The sequence below is a fragment of the Centrocercus urophasianus genome, unplaced genomic scaffold, assembly GCF_019232065.1.
Source record: "Centrocercus urophasianus isolate 14NV4802_14NV808 unplaced genomic scaffold, USGS_Curo_1.0 seq_14, whole genome shotgun sequence".
Classification (NCBI taxonomy): domain Eukaryota; kingdom Metazoa; phylum Chordata; class Aves; order Galliformes; family Phasianidae; genus Centrocercus; species Centrocercus urophasianus.
In genome coordinates this window covers 48789355-48817261 of record NW_024884586.1, presented here as the reverse complement: position 1 = coordinate 48817261, position 27907 = coordinate 48789355, and the positions used below count along the sequence as shown (strand labels likewise).

The window sequence follows — 27907 nt, the reverse complement described above, 5'->3', positions numbered from 1 at the left end:
TCAGGCATCCATTTGGCTGCCAGCCTGTTAAATGCCAATGTTCTGGGAGCAAGCATTAGAAAGGCAACACTTTACTTCATTACACGAACATTATAATGCATATTTGTATTTTGGATAGTACTCGATGGTATTCAGAAACCACTGGAAATATTTTCCCAAATTATATGCTATAATAGCTCTAAACTTAAAAAATGTGTGAAAATTGCAGTCTCCCACTCTATCCCAATCCGAGCTGTATTGCAAAGCAAACTTACTGACAACATACAGAAACTCCTTCAGTACGTGCATGGGGAGGTTTGTCAAGAAGAGGGGAAGAGAAAAGCCCACATCAGTGATTAATTTGATCAGCAAAATTATTTTTTACCCCCCTATTTTCCCTATTGAATAGGTTTTGTTTTTATAATTGAGCACAAAGACAGTAGGAGAATGCGGAAATGAAATGGAAGAAAGTTATCTGGAGGAAATTCTTTTTATTGAGGAAGAGTTTACATATGTATGTTCTAGTATTCACCTACTTTTTGCTGCCTCCTGTTAACAGGCATAATGAAATATTGCACTGAGCACATTCATGGGAAACACAGCTAATAAAGCAAGAAATATGGTAAATACACATTTCATACAACCTTAAAATAAGTCCAAACAACCATACAACAAATTCTGAAGCACTTCTGTGATCTGTGATCTCAAAGTGATGTTCGCTGTTCTGAAGTTTTTTTTTATTACAAATTGACACTTTTTTTTTTTTTGTAGAAAGATTTTGTATTGGTTAATAAAACCACAGCCTTAAAATTGTTGGCTTTCAGTTACAGAGGTAACAGAGAGGTATCATCTGAATTCACATCAGAGCTTTAGGAAAAAAAAAAACAAATGGCAGCAGTACAAGCATGGGCCTCCTCCAGCATCCCAAACTCTTTGTGGCTTTGCCATGGCCAAGGAATAGAGCTCTGCAGCTCAACAAAGCAGCCAGGCTCCCAGAACACTTTGAGAAAGCCTGGCATCCACGCTCTTGTTTACTGATAGAGTGCTCTGCTAAATGGAAAATGAAGCAGAACCTCAACTAACCAAGAAAAGTTCCGCACGAGTCTGTCAATATTGACTACACCTGGGAAGTCATTAATGAAAATAATTTGATTTGACCAACCCTTAAAGCAAATCTATAGGATTGCTGCTCTGAAGATGGGAGAGAAAGGTTTTCATAATGCACGCTGAGCCCGCAGTAGAAATAAAAGTGTTACAGATGATCTGTTTGGAGACGATGTGAGTCAGATTGATGACAGTCCACAGCAGTCCCAACCTGTTTTCCATGAGTCTGTTCTGAACAAAGGTCTATTTACAACAATTTTCAACTGCTTGAGGAAAAGCTACCCTAGATGTTTCAAACCACCAGTGCTTCAATTCTCTCTTGGCACACAATGTGGTCCATCTCAGAAGCACCTTGAATAAATGCTGTAGTAGAACTGATGCAGAAGTAGTCTGTCTCCAATATTAAAATTACGAGCAGTGGAAGAGAAACTTTTGCACACTTGAACATTTCATATTGCTCAGGCACCAAGGATCAGTTATCATCAGCACAGTACATTTCACCTTTCGGATTTTGCTAGAGCTGCAGTCCATTCCTCCTGTAGATAAATGAACACTTGGGCTACATTTTTATCCTTTCACTTGTTAGAATCTCAATTTATTTATATATAAAATGAGAGACAGGAAAAAGTTGTATTAATCCAACCACAGGCACCTTCATCTTGCAGGAACAAAGCCCAGACAAGGCAGCTGCACTTCAGGAGCATCTATCAAATTCAGTGTTCCAATATCAAGCAGAGAGAAACAAGAGTGTCAGGTCATACGATACCAGTATTTTTCAGTGGGCCCTTGACTGTTAGGTGAAAAAAAAAAACCAACCCAAAACCAAAGAACCAAAAAAATAAAATCTTTCCACCACGTTAGTTATGTTTAGAATGCTACACAATGAATAAATTACATCTTTGTGGGATACTGTTCCTTTCACTTCTATATCTCAAAGAAATTCCCAACTAATTAATTAGAGCAAGAAATTACATTGGGCAGGATAACGTTTTAAATGAAAGAAATGACTTAGAAACACCAATCAAAGATAATTTGATTATGATTAGCTGTGCTGAAGTCTAAGTCATTAAAATTGATGAAGAATGTTGTTACACTGGTCTATTCTATGTAATCCATTACCTACGCTATGCTCTGTAGTTCAACTCTAACAAATGGTATCTGATGATTCAATACTGAAGACTAAGATACTTCCCATGGACCACTTGCTTCCCCACACCAACACACCCAATTAAAAAAAAATAAATCAGTAGCAAGTAGTTGTGCTAAAATTCATCACTGGGAGAACTTTAGCTTACGTATCATTCAGATTTTCACTTGCTAGCATTCTACATTGTCACGTCTAAATATGGCTGTTTTATTCTGAACAGTCATTATTCCACAAAAGTTACAGCTGTGGTTTGGTAAGAAAACATTCCCTGTGCTTTCTGAGGCCTGCCCATAGGTACATTTCCTCCTGTGCTCTCAGCTGAAGTGACGAGCAAGACGTGCAGACCTATAATCAACACGCAGCTGAACAAAGGAGTGAAGGATGTTCTTGTCCAGATTAGCAAGTTGTTCACCTGAGCAAACTTGCTTTAAGTTATCCGGGGCTACAACCAGAAGATTGCAAAGTGCATGCAAAGTATCAAAGAGCTGCAACACCAGAGCAATCTGTGGTTAAGAAAGAAAAAGAAAGAGAGAGGTGTTAAGAGTGAAAAAACTGTGTACAGCACCCATCAAGATTCTCAAAATACTTCTTCCCTATTGAAAATACATTTCAGTCATTCTGTATATAGACATATATAGGAACATGGAATGAGAGCAAAAAACAAGCCAATTACAAAGTAACTAAGATAGCTTGCTATTTCTCACTGTATGCTTATCTCATGTTCAACACAAATCTACATTGCAATTTAAAAGCGTACTGAACTGCTTGCAAAAACACAAAATGAAGGCTAGAACAGATTTATTTCCTCAAAGCCCTAAGACATCATTGAGAAAACTAAGGGAGGGATGCTTTCTTTTGTTTTTGTTAAATTTTAAGACTATTCCACGAAAGACTCATTGATACCAACAAACGTAAAATTAAAAAAAAAATCTCTACCAAATTTCAGTAAACTTAAGTCTCTAACTAGATATGATCAGAGGAGACTTAGAAAAACAAGTCCCCTTGTCTTGACTTTCTCAAAATTTTGGCAATAGTCATTGGGAAAAAACAAAGCTCTTGAAGCAAGAGAACCACAGGTCTTGGCCAGAAACCAAATCTTAGCTTTTACTTCAATACAAAATTCTATCTGGAATACACTGTATCATAAACACTAAACACTTTCTCTCTCTCTCTCTCTCTCTCTCTCTCTCTATAGCCTGCAAGCAACAAAATGGTATCAGCAGACTGCTCTTCAGGATGTGATAAAGCACTACTAGTACAATTAACAGGACATACAACATCAGCACATGAAATGCTGATATTCAAACAAAAAGATCACTTTCAAAAACTTCTCAGAAGAAATGGCAAAATAAAATAATATCTAACCCATCAACATGGCTGTACATCACCAACGCACACATAACTTACCTTGAAGTCTTTGGCACACTTTCTATATTCAGCCACATCACAAATAGCCAACATGCCACCCATGCAGCTGTAGGAGTATTGCTGCAGGTGTTCATAGATGAGTCGATGGAAACGAACTCCAAGCTCCATCAAAACTGTGTCCACGTTCTTGCCATCCATAGATTTCCTAATCTTTTCCACCTGCTTTCTAACGTAGCTGCAGACTTTAACACAAGCCTTAGGAAAAAAAGATTAAATGAAAATTAAAAAATACATAAATATCAAGAAACCTGTTCTCATAAAGTGCCTTCTACATCATAAGCTGAACATTAGTGAGTTCTTTAAAATTCCCACAGCGTGACATCATCTGTTACCTTCCAATTAATAATTCCAATAGGTTTTCATTTGTCACAGAGACATAAGTATGCATAAAAAGGAAGGATACAAGACAACATTTCACCAAATTATACTTTATGTCAGTTCAGTTTAGTCTACACTTTTAATTTAAGCAACAATTAACCAAGGGGGGACAATCAAGATGATTCAAACCCTGTCAGCAGTAGCTGCAAACCCAATTTAACAGCCATCTTCACTCTTCCCACACACTACCAACCTCTACAACCTACTGCTGCACTCTTCCCACTTTCACCCAGCTTCACATATTCAGATATATTCCTCCCATTAACAATCTACATCTCTCTAATTGCTCCCTAACAACAGCCTAATGCAACACAGCCCTGAAGTTTAAATTCCATCCTCCAGGCCGTAAAATACGATACATTCAGTGGTACAGAAAATTCTGCAGTAAAAAAAATGGTCTTGCCATACCCATGCTGCTTTCTTCTGTTCCTAAGGGGAAAAAGCACCCAGCAACTAGAGAGTATCTGATAACAAGTTTTCTGAAACTGATAGCTTCAAGCCAATTATCAGTTAAAAACTTGGATTTAAATCTGGGCCTCCTGGGGTGGGAAAGAATTGTGACAGCTTGTACAGTGCCTAATGTCAGATTTTTGTCTGACTCTACACACAAAATTCTAATGTCCCCTCCAGCTTGGAAAAGCAGTCCTCAATAGAGCCTGCAGTTCCTTAGTCCAGTGGCTAAGTAAATTGAATGCACGTTGTCAAACACGTATTTGTTAAACTCTGTCTCGTGTTTGATATCACTCAAGTGCATTTCAAGCTATACTGATGAGTTGGAACTTAATTTACTTACATTAGTATATTGAATCAAAACGTTGTTTTCATCTTCTGGTTTAAAATCTGTCTTTTTCTGCTCTGCAGCCAAGATGTGCTTCATCTGTCCAATCATACAATTCAAAGTCCTTTAAAGTTACAAAGAACACTTAAGAGTTCTGAAGGGAACGTTCTCATTTCCTTGATTTTTATACTGACATACAGTGAAGTGGTTTTGTATAAAAGTATGCAGCATAAAACAACGAGGAAAAAAAACCTCACCACTTAATCTATAGAATATACACCAAAAGGAAACATAAGAAACAAGGGACTGTAGTTACAGTGCAGTTCTCCAAAGACAAGCTTGATTTTTAGAAAGTCATTAAGAAAAACAGAAGTAAGGGAAAAAACAAGCAAACATGCTGGCCAGTTGGTTTTTAAAGGGACACATTAAGTGGGAAGTAACCAATCCCAGCTCTTCAGAGGAGCTGGATTGCACTGCTGAGGGAATGGGACAGCCAAAGGAAGAGTTCCAAATGCTTAGTTAGTAGAATTAGATCACACTGTGTATTACTCAGCAGCAAGCATCAGAAAACACTTGTAAAATGAAAAAAAAAAAAAAAAAAAAAAGGAAGGGCAGGGGAAGAATGTTTATGTCCACAAATGTAATAAATGGATCCTTTAAAACTCCTTTTCCATGCATAGAAACTCAAATTTGCATTTCATTCAACAACCTATGTGCAATCAAATTAAAAAGAAAAAAAATTTTACACTCTCCTCCATTTCTGTTTTCAATAAATACTCTCAATAGACTGGTTACACAGAATACAAACTGACAGAAAACCATTAGAACTACTTCTACTTTTGGCTGACTAGTAAATCACTTCTATAGAGGCAGACAATGATGTGAATGCCATTCCAGAAGCTCCTGAAGGACTCGTTCAGGTTGCACAATGTTGATGGCTTTAAAGTTAGAAATTACTTGCATCAGCAATTTCAGCATTAGGAAGTGCTTTATTTCTCAAAGTAGATCATTCCTTTCAGTAAGGCAATCAACTCTTAGCAGCAGTGGTACCACAAAGCAGCATGTAAGCAAGAGCACACATCTTACATGTAACACTCATCTGAAAACTAAGCTCTCCCTTACGTGTAAGAGTGCCAGTGCTTATGAAGAGTCCATCCAAAAACCTTTGAGCACAGTATTCCAACATAGATTTGTTCTCCTAAGTCTTACTGCCACTTTTAAGAAACAATTTACTTGACACAGTTAAAACTATTCTAATGCTGACAACTGACCCATGTCTGATGGTTGCTGTGGTTCAAGTATTTCAAGCTTTGCATTTAAGCCTTTATCATCAACTTCCAGCAGCAACAGCTAAAATCTCAATTGTTACATACACATATTCCACCTCCAACCATTCTTTTTGCACCTGCAGAAAATGCCTTTAAGAAACAACTTGTAGAGCTCTCTGGAAATACATCCACTCTCCTCCTTGTCTCCACAGAAATCACCCTGTAAGACAAAAATGCAACGCCTACTTTTCCTATATAGAGCTGTTCTCAACCCTTTCCAGTGTGGAATGACTCCTACATAAATTTCAATGAGTTCCAGAGTAGCTTTCATATCCCATAGGAAGGCTTACTGCCGTCACTGCGTGATTTTCATTTACAAATGTTATGGCTATTCCAATATTATCAGAAGAAAAGGAAAAAAGATTAAATAAGTCACAATCTCAAAGCAAGCTGATGTCAGAACCAAAAATCATTCCAGATCTGCAGATTTCTATGACTAGGTGTAATCCATAGCACAGATTCTCTCACAGCATCTAACCTATTTTTGCCAAACTTTTTCCCTTATGGAAATTCTGCAAGTCTTTAACCTATTTCAATCATCATTCCTTCAAATGGGGGAAAAAAAAGTAGCATGAGACAATAAGGTAAAGCTGAATGACAGCACTCTTAACAGATTTACTAACATCTTTCCAGATTATGTAGGGTCAGAAAACTGCCACGTAAATAAGACTCTCCATACAAACAAAATCTAAGTTTCCTGCACAGAATAATGTTAAAAAAAAAAAATATAATGACAACTTTGTGTTCAGAAATATTTAATCCTGAAAAGGGAACCAAATAGTAAATCACAAAGGAGTTTTAAAAGAATTGGTGCTTAACAAAGTTTAAATCTCTACTTGCCGATCAATGCCCATATCCAGCTTCACCTCCATCTGTTCTATGATATCCTTTTTCTTCTGAAGGCATTCGGATAACTTAGGAGACGAACTGCAACAGCATAAAGAGTTGTGTGAGAAAGGGTTAGAATATCAAAACAAATCTGTTTGCTGGGATGGCTTCTTAAATCAGGGATGTGTGAAGAATTCCCGTTCCATCAAGAAGGATGAATTTAGGTGGAGTAGGCTGGCTTCAGATCACCAAATGAATAGCCACGTGACCTTGAGCAGAACTGTGGAGCACTGACTGGCAGCATGTGCACACTGATTCATAACACATCAGTGTGTTCTACCTTGAGCAGATCCAACCAGCAGCTCATTGATTCCATGCAGATTCCATGTAATTCACATGTTGCTCCACTGCATGGCCAGCTTCTTCCCCTGCAGAGACTCCACCAATCTCTGCAGCCCTGCTATCACCAGCTCACCCCAAGATGCAGCCATAAAACCACACTACCCAGTGCAACGCAGCAGCAAGATCTCTGCAAAGCAACTCCTCTTCTTCTATCAATACCCTAAAAGCTCCCTCTCTCCTTCTGGTTATCTAAGGATAACTTCCCTTCCTCCTCCTCCCATGACAGTATTTCATCTTCCTGCAACATCAAGCTGAACCACTCCAAGAATAAACTCTTCTTAACAGAGATGAAAATAACGAATATAAACCTGCTCTGTTCACCAAAAATTACCATTCACAATGGAAACTAATCAAAATAAAAGTACCTGATTAATGGCATCAGATGATCATTGAACTGTTTGTCAAACAAATGGAAAATAGTATTGGCCTGGTGGACAACATCCAAGAAATAAAGATTCGCGTTCTTTGAATCAGAAGAGGGAATGCCTAAAGGAAAGAAGGTTTCATTAACATAACAACGATACACAGTTCTTTAATTAATGTGATATTTCAAATATGCAGATTTTTCCATGAGTGCTAAAAATCACATGCTTAGAGTTGGATAAATTTACTCTGGTGCCATGTATAGAATACTTCTCATAGGTTTCACTTAACCGAAACATTTTGAACAAGACCAGTCAATGAGGCACAGCAAAAGATCTGTAAAGATGATCTGCCCAAAAAGGCCAGTGAGATGAAGTGTTCAAGAAATGTTATACTCACCAGCAAGGCCTGTTTCTAATGCATAATCAATGTGTTCAGTGCATAAGAACTCTACAAGCATAGAAAAAATTCTGAAAGCGTTCTTCGGTAAGTCAGATGGATCAGAGAGCTTAAAAGAAAAAGAAGAACTTTTATTCTAAAGGTCAGTTTTACATATATTTGAAAGCTTACCCAATATTGAGTAGAGGATAAGCTTAAAGTGTAACGAGTATCTCAGAAAAACTGGAATTTTATTTTAAATTAAAAGCATCCATACAGAGAACTATTCAGGAACAGCCTTCAGTACTAACAAACTCTTTGGTACTAACAGGTAAAATGAAGGCAATGCGCTGCAGGATGCTATGGAAAGCAAAAATATACACAGTTTCTAATAATAGCAGTGATAATGAATGACGGAAGGCATTAATTCAGTTGTAAAAACACAAACATCCAGCTGTAATTTCTGTAATCACCTAAACCACCCACTGCTTGGCGCTGAAATGAGGTACCTGGTAAAGGCTGACACTGTACACCCCCTGCCTTTTTTCACTGCTTTTGCCACTGCCCACAGCTAGAGGCAGTGCTGCTGTTCCATCACTGTCACAGTACCTCAGAAAAAAACAACACGGTCTGAACCTCACTGACATTTATCACAGTTCAGCTGGAGTCAACAGAGCATGACAATTTTTATTAAGTGAAGCAATGCCTACATGTACACACAGCATCTCTACCTTCATGAACTGTAAGCAGCACAGGATTTGGGGCAGCAACTTGTCTGCAAATCCTTTTTTTTTTTTTTTAAAGAAAAATGCGACAGGGCTTTTGCATGCAAAAAAAAATGGAGCTTTGGTTTTCAAGGGATTAAGTGGAGACTTTTGGAAGCTTGGAGTAAGATTACTATGACAATCCAGGTTAATTTACACAAGAACACTCTAAGAGATTTCCACAGGATGCCTAAAAAATGAACAAAACCAAAACCCCCACCCTGTTAGAGACATTTCCAAGCACAGGGATGTTTCAATATAGGGTTAGGCACAACTGTCAACCTTTTTTTCCTAAATCAGTCATGGTTGGGACTCACAGTGTACCAGCTGTCATACAATGAAATACTCCAATTGGCTAGCCTGTCATAGAATTATAGAATGGCTTGGGTTGGAAGGGACCTCAAGGATCATGAATCTTCAACCCCCCACCACAGGCAGGGCCACCAGCCTCCACATTTCATAGCAGCCCAGGCTGCCCAGGGCCCCATCCAACCTGGCCTTGAACACCTCCAGGGATGGATGGGGCATGAATGGGCCACTACTTCACTTCTCCTTTGCAAAGTGAATTGCTCTGATCACAAATACAGTCTTAGCAGCACGATGACACAGAGGTTTTTAATGTGCCTGTAATTCTAAAAGTCTCCTTATTTCACAAGATCCATTTTGCACTCAACCAGTTTTCATCAATGCAACACCAATCAAATCATCCAAACCAATGCAACTGAGTTTAGAACAAAAAAACAACAAAAAACAAAAAGAAAACCTGACCCTAACAGGGGGAAAAAAAACAAAAGAATGCATAAGAAGTTTGTTCTATGATTTTAATGATTTCCTAGCAACAACCATACTGAGAAAAAAAAAAAAAGATGATCTACCTGCATTCACTGACTTCCACCACTAAGAATGTGATCATCCCTACATGTATAGGTAATTCTGTGCTGGATATTTTATTACATGCTTCCCCCATCTCAGAATGTTGAGCATTAAAGCTTCTAAATAACTAAGGTGTTAGAACCTCTTCTACACTATGCTGATTTAGAATATTAGAGGCATCAAACTACTGTTTGGAATGACTGTGTTTATCTAATAAATATTGCCCTAGGAATTCACTGAAGTCTCCAATTAAATTTCATAGGTTTTCACTTACACTTGAATACCAAACAGTAAATTACAGGCAATAAAACAGGTGATTTAGGTAGAAAGAAAACCTTTCTGGGCAGCACAGGTTTTTAAAGAACAGTACAGAGTTAAGGTAAACTGCTAAAGATGATTTCACTTAGTTCTTTGTGTCAGTTCTGTATGACAATTGAAGAAATGGCACTTGATACAAAAAAACAACTGTAGTCACAACTCTGCAGGGGAGGAAAGCAGTAAATTTGTCTCAGTTCTTGAGTCTGGTTTATTTAAAAAGAAAAAAAAAACAACAAAAAAGAATCCACCTATGTAGCTAAGTAGGTTTAACCCTACCTGCTTCTTCCAAATATAGACAGATAAAAGTAATCCACATTTATACAGAAAACCCCAAATCCCTAACATGACCCCGACTCAGTGAAGAGTTTTTTAATACACTGCAGTTCTTCCCTTCTATCTATCAAACTGAACCTCAAGATTTGACTTTATACACAAAATTTTCTCTCTAATGGAGACAGCAGGAAGTGAACTTACTCTGTGACATCTCTCAAAAGCTTGCTTGGTTTCCTGCAAAAGGTTCACCACCACTTCTTGTGAGAGGAAAGTTTCTCCATGGGTGTCAATGCTCGGCCCCAATGGCAAGTTAGTACGTTGCCTTATCCTTTCCTTGAGGTCTTGAATACTAGAACAGAGACACCGAAAGATTTCGCTGGGTGCAAATTCGCGAGGCTCACATTCAACAATACTTCACAATAATTCAGTTGTTAACTTACAAAAACAGAACCCAAGACACGGTTTAGGATATGCAAGCGTTAAGACAGTCTTAGAAGCTTAAAAAAAATTGCTGGTAATGCAAAACAACCACCTCTGATCCCACAGTCAGCTGTGTCCTACCACGGCACGCTCATACCATGGGAACAGCTGCTCCCCCCTGGGGTGTGCGCTCTGTGGACAAAGTTTAGCCTCAATACGTTGTTATTTTTACTTTCAAAACACTGAGGTCTTCCTCTCTCATCCACACCCACAAATCCTTTCATCCTCATCCCTATCTGTTCAGTCACGACTTAGTCAAGCATGCTCCAACACATTTCCATGCATAAAGCAACCCAGTCGTTGCAATCAATTTAATTTTCCCCAAGAAAATTAAATTTTTATCTTTGTTTTTCTTCATTTCATGACTTTGCTACTGTTGTTGTTCTCTTCAAATCACTCTTCATGCCTGAACCCAGGTGCAATAGTCTCATCACCTTCTCCTCACACAACTTTTCTTTCTTCCTTTCCCATGCCTCCCTACTGCTTTATAGTTTCTCTACCCTGAGGATAATGAAGTCTTGTTTTACCTTTCTCTAAGTCCATTGCATCTTCTGGGCTCACTAAGAGCTTTTTCACTGACATTGCTATGGACTTTTCCCCTTCCTAGGTCTTGGGAGGGGACCACAAGACCTGGGCAGGTGAAAAAAAATGTATGCTTTTAGATACACACATACACATGCGTTCGGTACCTTAATTTTGCTTCAGTCCTTTTGTGGATCTGGATCCTAAGTTGAAACATAAGTTTAACTGGTATTTTTCATTTTCCACAAGTACATAAATACCATGCATCACCCTTCACACGTATCAAGAGCAGTAAGATTTAGAGAAAGCTAACAGAAAATAACAGCAAATTATGAAAAGTTGTAGGTCGCTTTAGAAGTCTGCTCTTTTGCAGTTGATCACTGTACATCTAGCATGAAAAATACAATGTTTCTCCCTTTACCACCTCCCTTACACTTCAGAAGTGTATAAGAATAGAAGAAACTTACCCTCCAGTGCCAATAGACCTCTTCTGGTGGTTTTTGGAATCATAATAACGTTGCAGAATCATAGCGCTCCTACTTTTCAAATAACCAATTTCCACCTCAATGTAATTCTCCAAGTAGGAAATGAAAATGGATTTGATAAGCTTAGACAAGAAAGTCTGCTTATCAGTACCCAAGTTAAATTCCATCAATTTGCTTGAAAGATTAGTAGTTCTTTATGCAAAAGAAACAAAGAAGGGGAGAGGAGGAAAAGGTTGCATTTGTATGAATTACAGCATTACATGCTTGTAAAGTACATAGTACAACAGAATACAGATCATGATTAGAACTTCTAGCAGCAGCTTTATATTTAAGTAAAGAACTTTGCATAATTCATGTTTGATTGCATACAGCACAATTGCCATCAAGGCAATCAGGACTGGCTTTCGCCCAGTCTAAAAAAAAAAAAAAAAAAAATCACATTCAAAGATCTCAATGCCAAATACCTCCCATTCAAAATAATAATAGCTATTTAAAGTTTCTAAAAGAATCTAATCTTTGGAAAGGTTAACAGACATTACATTTTCCCCATTTTTATGAGCAGTTTACTTTTTTGTCCTGTCTTCCTACATCTTGATGACGTTTAATCATTTCATTCCAAGAGGATATCTACAACAACCATTTTATCATCTACATATAAATACCTTGTATATAGATCATAAAGATTCTTAAGATACTGCTCTGCATCCGATTTCCTGTGTTCTTCCAGCTGGTCCTTTACATAACTCTGTAAAATTTAGGTATATCTGTTAGAAAAACAGGTATCAAACCTCAGGTCATCCTCACTTGTTAGGTGATATACAGTTTTCTTCAAAGCACACACTCTTAAGCAATTCATATAGTCTTTGGGTTAAATCTCTGATATAACAGACTTTACTACAGATAAATACCTCGTTTTGAAGAGAATGATTTAATAATACAAAGTAACAGCAGGCAAAGCAAACAGAACAGACACTGCTCTGAAAACATGCTAGACCAAACACAAGATCCCACTCTTAAAGAATCAAAACCACTAGAGGCCTAATGGCATGTCTGCAGTTGACAGTAAGAAAAAGAGGTACTTACATACTTAATTACTATAATATATACATAATGCAGATACAAGCTTAGAATATTCCTGTAATTGACTATTTGGCCAAAAATATTGTTCACCCTAAAATACTAAGTCAAAATGGTCAAATGGTCAATGGTTGATGGTCAAATTCAGGGATGAAATACAAACTCAGTCCCTACTCTGTACTATCAATAAGGAGAACAACACTGACCGGGAAATTACACTCTGCAATAAAAAGGCATGTTGTTGACTTCACATGCTTAAGGGACTATGCTTTCAGGATGGGTAAGGATGTTTTCAATTAAGGTTTCTATGTTCATAAAAATACTACAAGTTTTTTTTTTATTATTATTACTCAATACTAACCTCACACATGAAACCCTATTCCAACTATGAACAGATTAAACATATTCATTAAATGTGAAATTTATTTTCCTGACATATTCTGGGTAGGTGGCACACAGAAGAAATCAAATGTGTATGACATCTCATGAACAAGCTAATGAATGCGCTGATTCCTTTTTAATTTCACATTCTGAATTTGAATCTTTTCTTTCTGGTTGTATCCACAGTGCAGGTAGATTTATTTGAAATGGCTCTGATTACCCGTATGAAACATTATATGGCAATCAAGTGTGATCCTACATCTTTATACAAGACTATGAGTATTGTAAATTCTGAGCAGTTGTTACTTCAAGCACATATGGATGAAAAGCTTCCTCAATTACTTTAACATCTTAATATTTGCAATACCTGAAGTTTAACTTCAAAGATGTTTTGGATGAGTTTGGCTAGCACAGTCTCTGGATTGCTGAAGACTTCTCCAACTTGCTTATTCACTCGCTGGCAGAGAATGGCTGCATCTTCAAACACATCATTCCTCAGGAATGCACCCTAGGGTTGTGGAAACAATTTCACAACGTATTTACAACTACTTATAGAACTAAGGAAATCAACACCCAAAGAGATGCGTTTAAAACATAAAATGCATTACCTCTTGACACTGTTTTATGTACACATCAACACAATGGGAATAGCCCTGTGGAAGGAGAAAAAAAAAAGGCTTAAAACCAGGCTCTCCATGTTTTTAATATAGAGCAAAATTAAGGAAATAAAACTCCTGCAAAGAAGTTAACACAAGAAATGCATTCATCTGAACCATAGGCTTTTTCAAATCCATTCTTGTCACAAACCTAGCAGAACTTCACTTATCACAACTCTCCATGGATACACACCACGGGTTTTAATGCTCCTCAAGCACAAATGACAACTTACACACATTCAAGAAAAATTCCCTCAGAATGGTCTCTGTTGACTTTGCCTCCTGATTCCCCACCACAGAATCATGGAATAGAATGGCCTGGGTTGCAAAGGAGCACAGTGCTTATCCAGTTCCAACCCCCTGCTGTGTGCAGGTCACCAACCAGCAGACCAGGCTGCCCAGAGCCACATCCAGCCTGGCCTTGAATGCCTGCAGGGATGGCATTTGCCTCCTTTATTCCCCTACACTTGATTTCAGATGGAACATCTCAGTATACTCAGTATTTTTAAAAGGTAGACAAGTTACAGCTGTTTGCCTGTGCAAATATTTTCACTTAAAAGATGAGTTGGTGGATTTTTGTTGGTTTTGGGTATTTGTTTTTGTTTTTGTTTGTTTTTTTAATTATTTTTTTACCTTAAAATGAAGCAGGACAGCTGCTACTTCTCTCATTCTGGATATTTCACCTCTCCGCTGTGCACTGGTAAACTCCTGAATTAGCTGGCACTCTAAGTCATGGTACTTACCTGGAAGGGAACAGAGGAAAGAAGGTTAAAAAAAAAAAAATTTAAAAATAATCCATGAAGCTATGTAATACAAGCACTGGCAAAAATGGTAATACTGACAGTACTGCATATTTCTTTAATCAGCTTTTACGATGCACATATGGGAATATGGATTGAACTGGATAGATAACTTACTTGCTATCTTTGATTTTACTTCAGAAAACCTGTTAACATCAAAAAATACCATGATTAATTTCAAATCCACGTCACAAGAGAAATCAGACATCCCAGAGTGCCTGTTACTCATGATCTATTTAAAAAGGAATATATGTAACACAAAGACGACAGAAAAGTTACATACTTCATATCCATAAGAACCTACAAGCATCTAATCCAAATCTAGCATTAAGTCAGCACACCAAAATTATCCCATTAGAAGTCTGTTAAGCAGTTTAGGATGTGTATGTAAAGATGATCCTACAACATGAGTATGCGAACACAAATTCAAGAATGCATGGTGTGCTTATTTCTCTCTACATTAAAAGATACAGAATCATTGAGTGAAATACAGCCCCTTCCCATCCCATTCCCTCCCTGCTGTCCACCCAACCCCCCTCCAAAATAAAAAAGCATTCCAGAATTACAGCCACGTGAAGTTATTATTGTGGATTTTTTTTCTGTTTTGATTTTTTTAAAGAGATGTTCAGGTAGAATTTTACCTGTCAAAAGGCAGTTCCTGAGCAATCAAATGCAGTTTCTGAATAATATCAGCTGCCTCTTTAATCTGTTACGAGTAAAAACATGACAGCCAGTTATTAAAGAAGGTCTGAACATGGGCTACTCCTTTCTTTCATCTCTACTGTTCAGCTTTCACACCGTAGTTCCTATTCCTTTAGTTGATATACCCCATGTAGGAGATCACTTTCCTACAGAATGCATTTTAAGATGCTTAAGATATTATTTAATATACAAATTACACTCGTCAAAACATGATAAAAATTCTTCTGCTATATGGAAGCACTTGGAGCAGCTCCTCAAGCTCATCACCATACCAGGCCAACAAGGCTGGCAGACCAGAGTTCCTGATCTGATCACCCCTGAGTAACGTGGCTAAAACTATCATGTTTCAAGTTTGCACCCTTTCATACTGAAATAAAATAGACAACTATAACACACAGATGGATGAACTGCAGCATGATACTTTGTGATGAATCAGGATAAAAGTCATTGATTTGGTAGATAGCATGGACTGCTCCAAAGCATGGCTATGAGACAGCTGTAAAAACTTTTATTATTTGGTCTTAGCGACTGGAAGGAACCTTGATGGGAGTAAGAAAAACTGACTACTACATCCAGGCAAAGTCTTCATGCAAGTAGACATAACAGAAAGTATAAAGAAGAGCGTGCAATTTGTCTTGCTTTTCCTTTATGCAGAACTAGAGCAAGAGGAACAGAAGCACTGAGATCCTATACTGCCACCACTTACGAGCAGCTCAGGATTAAAACTTCTCAAGAACAGAACAAGATGCACAGGTAGGAAAATAGAGCACAGTCACTGCACGAGGCTGGCTGTGCAGCAGAAATAGAGGCTCTAATAAAGCGTAGTCATTCTGCTTATTAAGAGCAGCTTATGTTTGGAACTGTCAGCTTACAATAGCCTCTTAAATCAAAAGCAGCCACGCTCCTCAAATAAATCCAATGAAACAGCAGTTATTTCTATTAGGTATTAAGGTTGCTTCAAGCTACCTAACAATTCTGCTCAGTGCTGATGTCATGAGGACAGTCTATAGATCAGCACTTATTCGCCAGTATCACCCCAAAAAAAGCCCAGAAGAAAGGTAAATAAAGAACAAAACAAAAAACATCAGCAAACAAATGCAACATCTTCTGTCTCCTTTTCACACAATAGCTGCTAACTAACTTCTTAGATTTTTATTGAATTCACAGCCTTTTCTTAAGCACAACAGAAGCCAAGACGAATCAATTCTCCATGGTTTCTGCTTAAATCCAGACACATTTCATTTTTAATTGAATCGGGTTTCTGTAAACCATTAAATCAAAATAAATATTGATTCTGTAAGACACAACTTAAAGGCTATAATGCATCTGAAAAAGTGGACAAAGCAGCAAAAGAAAATTTTAACAGAATTGGCATGAAGAAGCAGAAAGCTGTAATGGAACAATACTGAGTACAGAACTAATGCAGAAGAGGTGTAAGAATAATAGTGAATGCTGAGCACAACGATGCTGTTGCATGATAAATAAGTGAGCTGCTACATCATTTTTTAATTGATTTGCTCACTTTAAGACACTTCAGAGCAGAAGAGGGTCTGGTTAGCTGGCAGGGCAAGGCAAACGGCAGCGGCTTGGAGAATGAAGACACACAGCACATAACTTAGGACAACACAGCAAAGAAAAGCCATCACAGAGATAAGCTGGAAATTGCTCAGTACATCAAGGACAAAGTAACGTGGGAAACATCTTCAATGTAAGGAAAAGAAAATAAAAATGGTAAGAACCCAAGAGATTATAAGAACTGACACTGCCGAGAAAAACAGGAATTCCTGCAGAAATAATTGCACTGCAACTCCTTGCCTCCCTTTCTCAGTAGCCCTTGCCCTTAATGGCTTAGAGAGAAGTCCACACTTTCATAAGGGATGGCACAGAACAAGAAATCACAATGGAAATCCACATCAGCTCAAAAATCAGAGGATGCTGCCAAAATTAACGTTTAACCTTTCAGAATGTTTATTACAATCTCATACTTCAGAATTGCTTTTAGTTCAAAGATGTATTAAGACATCATACCTCACACCTAGGAAGGCTCCCTTATAAACACTATTTCTACTTGCTATTTAAATGTGTGTCCCCACACACATCAGTTGCAGACTGACATCAGGCTCCTGGCCCTTCCTGCATTCCTCCTCTTCCAGATTTGCTCTGTGTCTTCAGGGCATATCAAGATTAATTTGTTTAACAATTTCCAGGCTTATCATATTTTATCCACCACAGATTTTTCAGAGCCTCCAACAGAAAATATTACAAAAATAAAGTTAAATTCCTTATGAGATTTTTCTGCGGACAAAAAAAACCTGCTTTACCTTATGACTTGTTATGGACTGTGTTCTCTTAATTTTAAAATTAATGTTTTATCAGGAAAAAAAAGAAAAAAAATATGAAAAAGGTCTCATACAGAACTGTTGTTACACCGGAACCTTCCTGTTTTCCTCGGATGTCAAAAAAGGTTTTTTTGCACTCCCTCTCAGAGCAGGACAAACTATCAACAGGCAGTGATCATATACCCACAGAGCACGATGCAGATGCCACTGTATAGGTGACTTGTTGGGAAATGCAAGTACATGAAATTACTTATTCTGCAACTCCCTAAGAGATGCCTCCAGCTCAGCAGTGAGGTCATTTATGAGATGCATAATATGAGAAAAAATATTTTTGCTGAACATGCAAAGCAAGTTCTCTGTTGCTACAGTACTGCAATTTTTGACTGATCATACCACTGTGCACACAACTTATCCAAGGCGTGATGGCACACTTGGAGGAAGACAGACAAAAATAACACCAAAAACAACAACAAAGCCCACAAAAATAATAATAATTAAAAAAAAAAAACAAAAACACACAACCCTTACTGATCACATTTCACTATGCACTGTGAAAGATATGGGCCCCCTCTTGCTTACATCTGGACACTATTCCTACAATCTATTTCCACTAGCCAGACCACTCAGATTCTATTTGCTTCACAAACACACTTCTGAAGCGTAAGAAAAACAAAATGCTTCAACGTTTCTTTGAAGTTTTCCTGCCTAGATCCTCTAAATTCAGAGGGTGGAGACATAGCCACAGGACTACACAAAGCCCAAAAGCATGCTGTGACAAAAAGGTATCCAAGGCCAGTGGACTGACCCAACAGAGTGAAGTCTCACAAAGAAGCTGCATTCAGAAGCGTTCTGCGTTACAGGGTGGATCTGAGGCAAAAGGTTCAAAGAAAAAGGGCAGATATTGTATGCACCGTAAAGTTGCCCCCGCCACAATTTCTCAAATCTCTGATAATTTCATAAAGTGAAAAATGCCAACGTTGCCACATTCAGCATCGCTGAATACAAATGCTTTATCAGCAATCTGCAGCCTAGTGTTGTTAATTTACATTTCAGAACAATGAAACTTTAACAAGTCAGTCACTCACTGGTTTGAAGTCTGACCATGGTAAGTCATGGTAGCAGCTTGTAATTAGGGCAGTACTGCTTATTGCTTTGAACTGCTTTCATCCCGCTGACAGCTCTTACCTTTTCAGAGTTTGTAAAAACATCAGACTTCAGCTCTCCATCCAGAAACTCATTAAAGTATTTCATCAGCTTCTGAGCCTCCACAGCCCGTTGCCGCGGCGTGTTTACCCCCTCCAGTTGGTCGCCAAGGTGACAGACCTTAGTTGCTACATAGCTGATGTGCTCATCTAGTTCTTGGAAGTGTTGGAAGGCAACCTGGGAGAACGTACACACGGGCACAATGCTCAGATTTCCATCTCCTGTACTTTTGGAAGCACTCCATTTACATCAGTCAGAATCCAGGCATCAGCTTTTCCACCTCAGAGCTGCACAACTATTTGGAACCGCTAATTAAGCTCAAGCCACTGTTCAAAGTCTAGCATCTTCCACTAAACTAGTGTGAAGAACAGCTAACACTCATTACTGGAACATGCAGATAAAGCAGCCTCTGACAGGGGAAATTGCTTTCCATCACGTTTTCTATTTTTACCTCAAACAGAAGCATGCTGTACCAAGAAACACTGATGGGAGCACACAATGCTTCTAAATCTGCAAAGCTTGGTACCAACCACATGCTTTAGATTTTACCTGGTTGCTCTTCTGCAGCTCTTGTACCTTCTTGGCAAATTCCTTGGCTTCTTTCTGGCACTGCTGTTCTAGTTTCTCCACCTTTCTTTGAATCCTCTCATCCATTACCTGTAATTCTTGGATGTGATTCACAAATTCTTCCAATAATCTGATTTAAAATAAAAGATATTAAGGCAGATTTTAGTTTGAAAGATAGTGTAGATTTGTAAAGAGCAAATAACTCAAACAAGAGCTCACCTTCAATGCTGATATGACCATGCCTAAATTACAGATGCTATTTTATTTTAAACAACACCATGCCAGTTGTGTAGAACTATGTCTACATAAAAGCTGCGTGATCAAGTAAATATTACATGATAGCATGGGAACACAGTTAAACACCAATTGCTCAAGAGCCTGATTCTTTCACTAGCACAAAAATCCCTACATCCCCATCTTCCTTAAACAAATGTCATCAAGACAAAGGAAGCTCAGGCAACCACATCCCTTCAGTGTAAGGGCTATAACAGCATAGTAGCCTGGATGTGGCTCTGGGCAGCCTGGTCTGCTGGTGGGCAACCCTGCATACAGCAGGAGGTTGAAACTAGATGATCATTGTGGTCCTTTTCAACCCAAGCCATTCTATGATTCTAAAATAGTTTCTACTGGACTGCAGATTTTAAAATAAACTTGCAAGCCACACTCCTATTAATAGGCAATGAATACAATCATATAGTCTGGTAAAGTTGTTTTAGGTATAACCACACTCCTTTCTCCTAGCATTTCTTGCTCTAGCCACTAAGTTTTAGCCACACTCTAGCCACACTCTAGCCACTTTCTTCTCTACCACTAAGTTTTCTTTTCCCTGCCATTTCCCATCACTGTGACTGTACTTTCAGACACATTTTATTCTTTCCAATCACAGGATCTTCAAATGCATTCTTAAATTTTCTCCTCTCTCATTCCACTCTCCATGTGCTCCCCTCTCATTCTTGTTCTTGTCCATCCTGTCCCACTCCAGTTGTCTTTTCAGCTCGTATTTTTCTAAACACGAGTCACCGCTGTGCAGGAAATAAACTATTCCCAGGTCCTCCACAGCCATAAAATACATTCTAATAACTAGAAATATATCAATGATTGAAAAATATTGTAGTCCAGATTTAAGGTCAATGCAAAGACGAAAAGAAACCCAAATCTTTTCCAGGGAGCTACTTCTAGAGTGCTGAGGAACATGCATTTTCAAACATACCCTATTCAGAAGCTATTTGTGAAGCTGAGGTCCTTTCAATGTGCATTACTGCTGAAGCACAGAAGGGGCACGCTGCTCCTGCCCTGGCTCCTCACACACAACCTAGGAACACTCAGCAAACAGAAGGGAGAAGTGGAATGCATTGTCTTCCCCTCACATGACTCCTTCCCAATAACAACTGCTATTATTCTCTCAGCCAACACATAGGGCTTTCTCTGAGCATTTCATAATTGATACTAATATGATTTTTGTACTTGCATGGAGGGAACTGAATTTTCCGTTTTCATTTCTGCTGCTGAAATGAGTGGTTTTTACCCTGCTGTTTGGTGCCTTTTTGCTCACTGTATTACTCTAAGAAACTAATTAGTAATTCTAATTCTGAAAAACTAATTAGTCTTTCAAGTGGTATCTTTACAAGAGTGCCTAGAAAAAGTGACAACTTATTACAGAAACCATGACTGTGACAAATGCTTACAACTCCTTGTGTCCATTCCCTGCTTGCCAGAACCCCAAAAAGCAAGCACCTTGCATTAGATTACAGAGAAAACTATGAGGGATAGATATAGGTATTTTAAAAATAAAACCTGGATGATTTGAAGTCACAGAAAGCATAGTTTCAAACAAAAGCATCAAGAAGTGCTGTTTCTGTTCATTTTAACAAGCCAGTTCTGTGTAGTTTGGGATAGGTTTGTTTTTGAAACAGGTATCATGCCAATTCAGCACTTAGTCTGCAATGGCACTCAGTAAGGCAAGAGAGGAAAGAATGCTTAAATAGAAATACCAGTTAAATAGTTGCTTGGCATGTTTCTCAGAACAGAAATAAAGAATTCAACATCCTTTCTACAAAACAAGCAAAAGAAAGTATCAGTTTCTAAAAACAGGAAAAAAACAAACCCAAAACCATACAGCCAAAAGGTTTCTGTTTCTTTTGCCTTCCCTTCCTCCTACACTGGAAGATCTCACTAGAAAATTATTTGCTGTTGTGGGAGACCTCCACTCATCTTGATATACGTGAGAGTGCATCACAGAAGTTAAAACGAGCAAACCCACAGGACTAGAGAAGAGAGGTTAATTTAACCAGAGTTGGTGTGGGCAACAATCACTAACTACTGTGAAGTCCCAGGCACAGCTGTGGAGAAACAGCTAGAGGAAGCAATGGTGTGTATTTGCAGGCTTATTCCTGCTTATCTTGCATGTAAAGCTCTATATAGGATGCTGACCTCTCATTCAGTGTTAACAGCTCAGCATCCATCCTCCTCCAAAGAGCCAGACTGCTAAAAACCAACGCCTTTTGTCCATGTTAATGAAGCTTTTCACATCCATTTTGAGTAACAGCTCATCTATGAAGTTAGTAATCCTAAACTTCTCAGGATTTTTATCTTAGGTAGCTACAGACAACCTCAAACAGAAATAAGATTGTGTGGGTAAGAAGTCACTAAGCTACTGCACTCTGTGGATCGATTCACCACCATAATTCTAAATCAACACTGAGGAAACTGAACTTTCTGTTGAGCTCAAAAACACTGCAATTGTAACAGGAATAAGATCAAGCTCATCTCACAGGTAACAAACATTTGAGAAATTAGAACATTTAATTGCATCTCTAGAAAAAATACCAATACTGGTTAAAAAAAAAAAAAAAAAAAAAAAAGCTAATGTGTAGCACTATTTGAAATGGCCACTTTTTGAAAATGAAGATCATAGAATGGTTTGGGTTGAAAGGGATCTTGAAGACCATCCAGTTCCAACCCCCTGCTATAGGCAGGGACACCTCTCTCAAGAGCAGGTTGCTCACAGCCCCATCCAGCCTGGCTTTGATTGCTTCCAGGAAGGTCCAGAGGTGCAGAACACTGAAGCTTAGATGTAAAATGGTGCTGTATAAATTCAAGCCTCAGAGATATCAGTGCATCACCTGGTGCTGGGCCAGTAACAGAGAACTGTTTTCTAAACTTTGGCTTGTCTCTCTTGAGAAACTTCACCCTCCTTGCCACAAACAAGAGCTGGTTTTGCACTGTTTCCCCCTTCCCCATTTCCTCTGTACCCTGCCCTTGCTCCTTTTCTCCTTACCACTAGATCACAGACACCGAATTTTCCCTTTGCTCTGCTTTCCAAAATGCTAACTCAGCTAGAAAAAGCTGACGTCTCCATTGGCTTAGTTTCCAGATATTTTAGTGAGCTGGATTTTATCCTGATACCACTTGCCTATAGTTAGCTTGAGATAAGCCATCACAGCATGCAGCTAAGTGCAAAGAAAAGGGGCTCAAGTCCACCTCCATCCAGAAGAACTGAGCTGCTCATTTGGTTCAAACCGCAGCACACACACTCAGATCAAAACAAGCTATGTCAACATTGCCACGTTCCTGCCCCTCTTCCCAGCCTACCAGTTTGTGACTTTTAGTGCTGGGTCCTAAAACAAGCTAAACTAGCAAGAAACTCATTAAGTTGACTTAATGATCTTAACAGAAAAGCCTAATATTATGCTTTAATCCAGAAACTCCAGTACTTTGAAACATTCATGCCTGACAACGAATAACAGCATCAATTCTCCTTTATTCAAACTGCCTAAATTAGAAAGCGACTTTCCCCACTCCTGTCAATTCTGAGTAATTGGCTTGTGGTCACAAACTGTCTGTTCTCCCACACAAAAATCTCACTGGGTATGCACCAGCACAACACACAGGGTGTATGTAATAAAGCAGTGCAATTAGAGACGCAACCATGCAAGGCCATTACACAATTTTATTTTACCTTTTTGGATCGAAAGCTTCTCCACCTCTGGAACCTCCTCCAGGTGTCCTCCATGCCAGCCGTTCAATGTATTCATCTGCCACAAAAGGCTCCTAGACACGAAATAAAAACTCTTTAAAACGTGTAAGCAGCTGCTTAAGATGTGGCACATCATTTTGAAAGCTTCACTGCAATGAAGAGCAACCACAGCATTGACAATGAGCACATCACCCCTTATGCTGATATATTTAATAAAGAACGTTGTTCTCAACGTGGTGGGGCTTGAACACCTGGCCTACTAGCTTCCAGAGTGCCTCTCTCACAGGCCATGCAGAGTTGCCCCTACATTACTTGCCTTTATTTCCCAGTGAGCTTATGGATTGTCACTGCAAAGTGTCTGACATGTTCTGCTAGCTAAACCACCAGCAAAAGTAACCAAAGCACTGCCCTGTGGCAGATCACTGCCAGAATGCTGCTGCTCACTATGCGACATCCAACTGCAGCTGCAGAAACAAAGCAGATAAAGGGGAGAAAAAACAAAGGAAGCATAAGAACAGGCAACACTCATTCTTTTTACTCTCCCAAAAAGGGAAAACAGGGCGTGCATGGTGTTAAAAGCACAAGGTTACACAAGTTTGCCCCATACTATCTGCTGGATCTTGCACAAACATTCTGCACAATGGTGAAGAATTAATTATTTTTGCTCCTAACATTTTCTGGATGAACTAAGAGCTCGTATTCTAGCTGATCAAACACACCAGCTCAACCATTTCTTCCACAGCTGAATAGTAAAGTACCCAAAACAAAGTGCAATGATACCTATCCCTTAATTAACAAACAGCAAAACAAATAAACCAACACCACCAAGCATTACTTCTTCCTTTAGATCTGTTGGTCATCTAGCAGCACTGCACTGGTGCTAACACTGCCACATCTCAGACTGGTTAATGAAGCATCCTCACAGCCCCTAGGACTTCACAGGGAGCTTTTTCCATTACATGCAATGGATCTAAAAGCATGACCCAACACAGAAGCAGGAGTGCAAAAGCAAGGGCTGGAAAGCAAACACTGCCAGTCCTTGCACATAGCAATGAAGTTGCCTTTCTCCCCAAACACATCATGCCCTACCCAGTCAAGCCCAGCTATTAAACAGAAATATAGAATCACAGAATGGCCTGAGTTGAAAAGGACCACAATGCTCATCCAGTTTCAACCCCCCTGCTATGTGCAGGGTTGCCAACCACCAGACCAGGCTGCCCAGAGCCACATCCAAAAGCCATATAAAAGCTTTCTGAATATACTTTGCAATGTGCTGAATCCTGCTGGCTTATGCAGAAGTTTCAACATCTCAGTGGGTGACTCCTCTTCCCAAGACTGACTACAGCAACTGTGTTCTGCTCAGGCAACTTGGTTGAGCTTCAAAAGCAGTAGCACTGAAAACACACTTCCCATCTCCTCATCTCAGTTCTGATATAAAATCATATCTCAAATTGGAATATGCAATGTAGTTACATGTATGTGGACCCTTTTCATCAGAGCTTACAACACAGCGCTTTCATACTAAGTATAAACTCTCTCTTTACATCACCTTTACATCCGAGTCACTGGGAACATTTTTGGTAGTTTAATTATAGCTGAAATGAGCCACTCAACACAGCAGCAGCCCCTTTGGGGAGCCCCCCAGCTTCATAGCTGTCTTATGGATCTTCTCAGCACTTCTCCTTCGTATAAAAACCACAGCCTTTCTTCTGAAGATCCCATAACCCAGCTGGAGTGCCACTCTGGATGCAAGGACACCAATGCCAACTCTATGGAATAGACCTGTATAAGGGGTGCACTACTTACTGATGTGTTCTGTGTGCCTGTATATACACATATGTACATAGATACACACAGAGAGTGGTGAGGTGCTGGAACAGCTGCCCAGAGACGCTGTGGATGCCCCGTCCATCCCTGGAGGTGTTCAAGGCCAGGTTGGATGGGGCTCTGGGCAGCCTGGGCTGGTATTAAATGGGGAGGTTGGCAACCCTGCATGCAGCAGGGTGTTGGAGCTCCATGATCCTTGAGGTCCCTTCTAACCCAAACCATTCTATGATTCTATAATTCATTCAAATGTTCACACAATATAATTGCCCCTACACGCATAATGATTCTTTTTTATTATTTAAACCATCTTTACAGAGCTTTTCTGCAAGCTGGGTCTCCTAAGGAAATGTAGACTGCTTTTAATGCTATCTTGATAATACGGTCACCTATAGCTATCCGATAGCCTAATTCCTATTTTAATTTTCCTTTCCAGTCCTGAAGAAACTGCTGAAAATCAGCTTCTACAAATGTCATTTGCAAGTCCATTGCCTGTTATCAGATGAGCCCCAACAGTCAATTTCTTCACAGCTTTGAACTCAGCTTCAGCTCAAGATGAATTAGCGCGATCCTATCCATCCTGCCAATACTCCTGATTTAATAAGAGATAAGCCAGAAGCGGGTGATAACCTGGCCTGTAGGAACACTAAACTGGACCAAGCCACATTAAAATCTAGAAATAATCGTTATATTTTGAGTTACATAGGGGTAGAATGAGCGCACATAGCATCCATTTTCAGCAGATCTTCCCATACAACTTCACATATTTATACAGAAATTACTTTCAAACATGCTTTCATGCAATGACTGAAATCTAGCACTAATCTCAGGATACAGCTGAGGGTTACTCCCATAACAAGCACATGTTTTCATGTCTTACCTTCATGGCAGTCACTTCAATCTAATGCATGAGGCAATATTAACGTAATAAATGTGAATATAACCCCTCCTGCCTCTGTACTGAAATGCAAACAGGAGAGAACGAAGTGCTGCTTTCCCTTCTGGAACACAACACTTCAAATGGATCTTTTTGCAAAGATCTCAGCTACTTTGTAATCTCACCTCTATTGCAAAATGGAACACGTTGTGCATGATCCCAAAGCATCTAAACACAGAATGGCCAGGGTTGGAAGGGCTCTCAAGGATTATGAATCTCCAACCTCCCTGCCACATGCAGTGTTGCCAACCTCCCCATTTAATACCAGCCCAGGCTGCCCAAGGCCCCATCCAACCTGGCCTTGAACACCACAGCTTTCTTTACACACAGAAGTTCTCCCATGCTCAGCATCCACATAATCGCCATGCTGAGGAATGAAACCTCTCGAGAAGAGTCTATGGTGGAGGTGTGGAGAGGACACTAAGCCTGGCACCCAACTACATAGGTCATGTTGCATTATTCTCCTTGTTTCTTAAAGCCAGGCAAGCAAAAAGACATGAGTCATAACATCCACGTGTTGGCGTTGATTCATAAATCCAAGTGAGCACAATGCCTTTAGACAAGACACCAGACCCTGTGATGAAACAGGAAGGCCTATCCTGAAGGCTGGGGAAAGCGTGTCCCAGTGTTAACACACCCAACGGGCACCTGAGTGCCTCCAACCGGCAGCGATGGGTTGGAGCGATGCCTCCACGCACCAGCCATAGGAACAGGCACGCAGGTCACAGCACGTCCAGGCCCGAAGGACGGCCAGGCTCCTGCTGAGCGCCCTGCCCTGCCCGTGCGTGGCCTCGGACGAGATATCTGCCTTCTTGGGCCTCAATACGCGGCAGACCAAGGGCGTGCTCACCGTTTCAGAGGCACTCGGGCGACGCGACGCCGTCGGGCGAAGTTCCCTCCGCGTTTCAGCGCACTCTTCCGGAGCACAGCGCTGTCAGCGCACGGCGCAGCTGACAGCGGTGCACGAGAGGACGAGGAGGGCTGCCACCCCGCACGCCATCACCCAAACTTCCTCCTCCCACCTCGCTCCCACACCCTCCCGTTCATCCTCCCGGTTCCGGGTTTCCCATCCCGAGGCCCGGACACCCCGCACGGAACCCGAGCACCCACCTCGAACAGCTCGGCCGCGGTGGCCATGACCGCGGGGCTCCTCAGCGGCCTTCCGCCGCCCCGTCGCCGCCGCCCATTGTGTCCCGGCACAGCAGCAGCAGCAGCAGCCGCCGCGGCGCCGCCTCCGCCCGCCGGAAATGGCCGTGCGCCGGCCGGCAGTGCCGCGCGCAGCTCCCGGCTCCTCCCCGGCCGCGGCACCCCGGCCCGGCCGCCCCCGGCGCCGCGTTATGGCGCTGCGGGCGCTCTGGGTGCTGCGGCACGAGCCGCGGGCCGTGCTGTTCTCCAGGTAACGGCGGAGGCAGAGCGGGGGGGATGAGGCGGGTGGGGCACGGCGGGCAGGGGCTGGGAAACGGGGAACTGGTGAACGTGCATCGCAGGGACGGCGCTCGGGATGCGCCGGGACCAGCAGTGCTGGCCTGGAGCCGTCAGTTCCGAGCGCTGGATTCTGGTCGTGTTCCTCAAACCCCTTTCCCTTTTTCTTTTTTAATTTTTTTTTCTTTTTTTTTC

At 40.2% G+C, this 27907-nt stretch overlaps 2 protein-coding genes across 3 annotated transcripts in view; one reads left to right on the top strand and one right to left on the bottom strand.

Moving 5' to 3' along the window:
• Positions 1-450: 450 nt before the first annotated feature.
• EXOC5 (exocyst complex component 5) lies at positions 451-27481 on the bottom strand. Its single transcript, XM_042814159.1, has 18 exons — positions 27401-27481; positions 23512-23603; positions 19536-19683; positions 18969-19163; positions 15384-15448; positions 14860-14888; positions 14576-14685; positions 13895-13939; positions 13654-13794; positions 12491-12573; positions 11811-12020; positions 10543-10690; positions 8135-8243; positions 7738-7858; positions 6983-7069; positions 4830-4938; positions 3638-3853; positions 451-2733 (listed from the first exon to the last, which is right to left on the bottom strand). The coding sequence occupies exons 1-18, from the start codon at positions 27425-27427 to the stop codon at positions 2545-2547; spliced, it is 2124 nt and encodes a 707-aa protein (XP_042670093.1). The 5' UTR covers positions 27428-27481; the 3' UTR covers positions 451-2544.
• A 130-nt stretch (positions 27482-27611) lies between these two features.
• AP5M1 (adaptor related protein complex 5 subunit mu 1) overlaps positions 27612-27907 on the top strand; it is a 10762-nt gene continuing 10466 nt past the window's right edge. For both annotated transcript variants that reach the window (XM_042814884.1, XM_042814883.1), the window contains exon 1: positions 27612-27686. In XM_042814884.1, the coding sequence (XP_042670818.1) occupies positions 27628-27686 (59 nt within the window). In that variant the 5' untranslated portion in view covers positions 27612-27627. The remainder of the gene's footprint in view (positions 27687-27907) is intronic.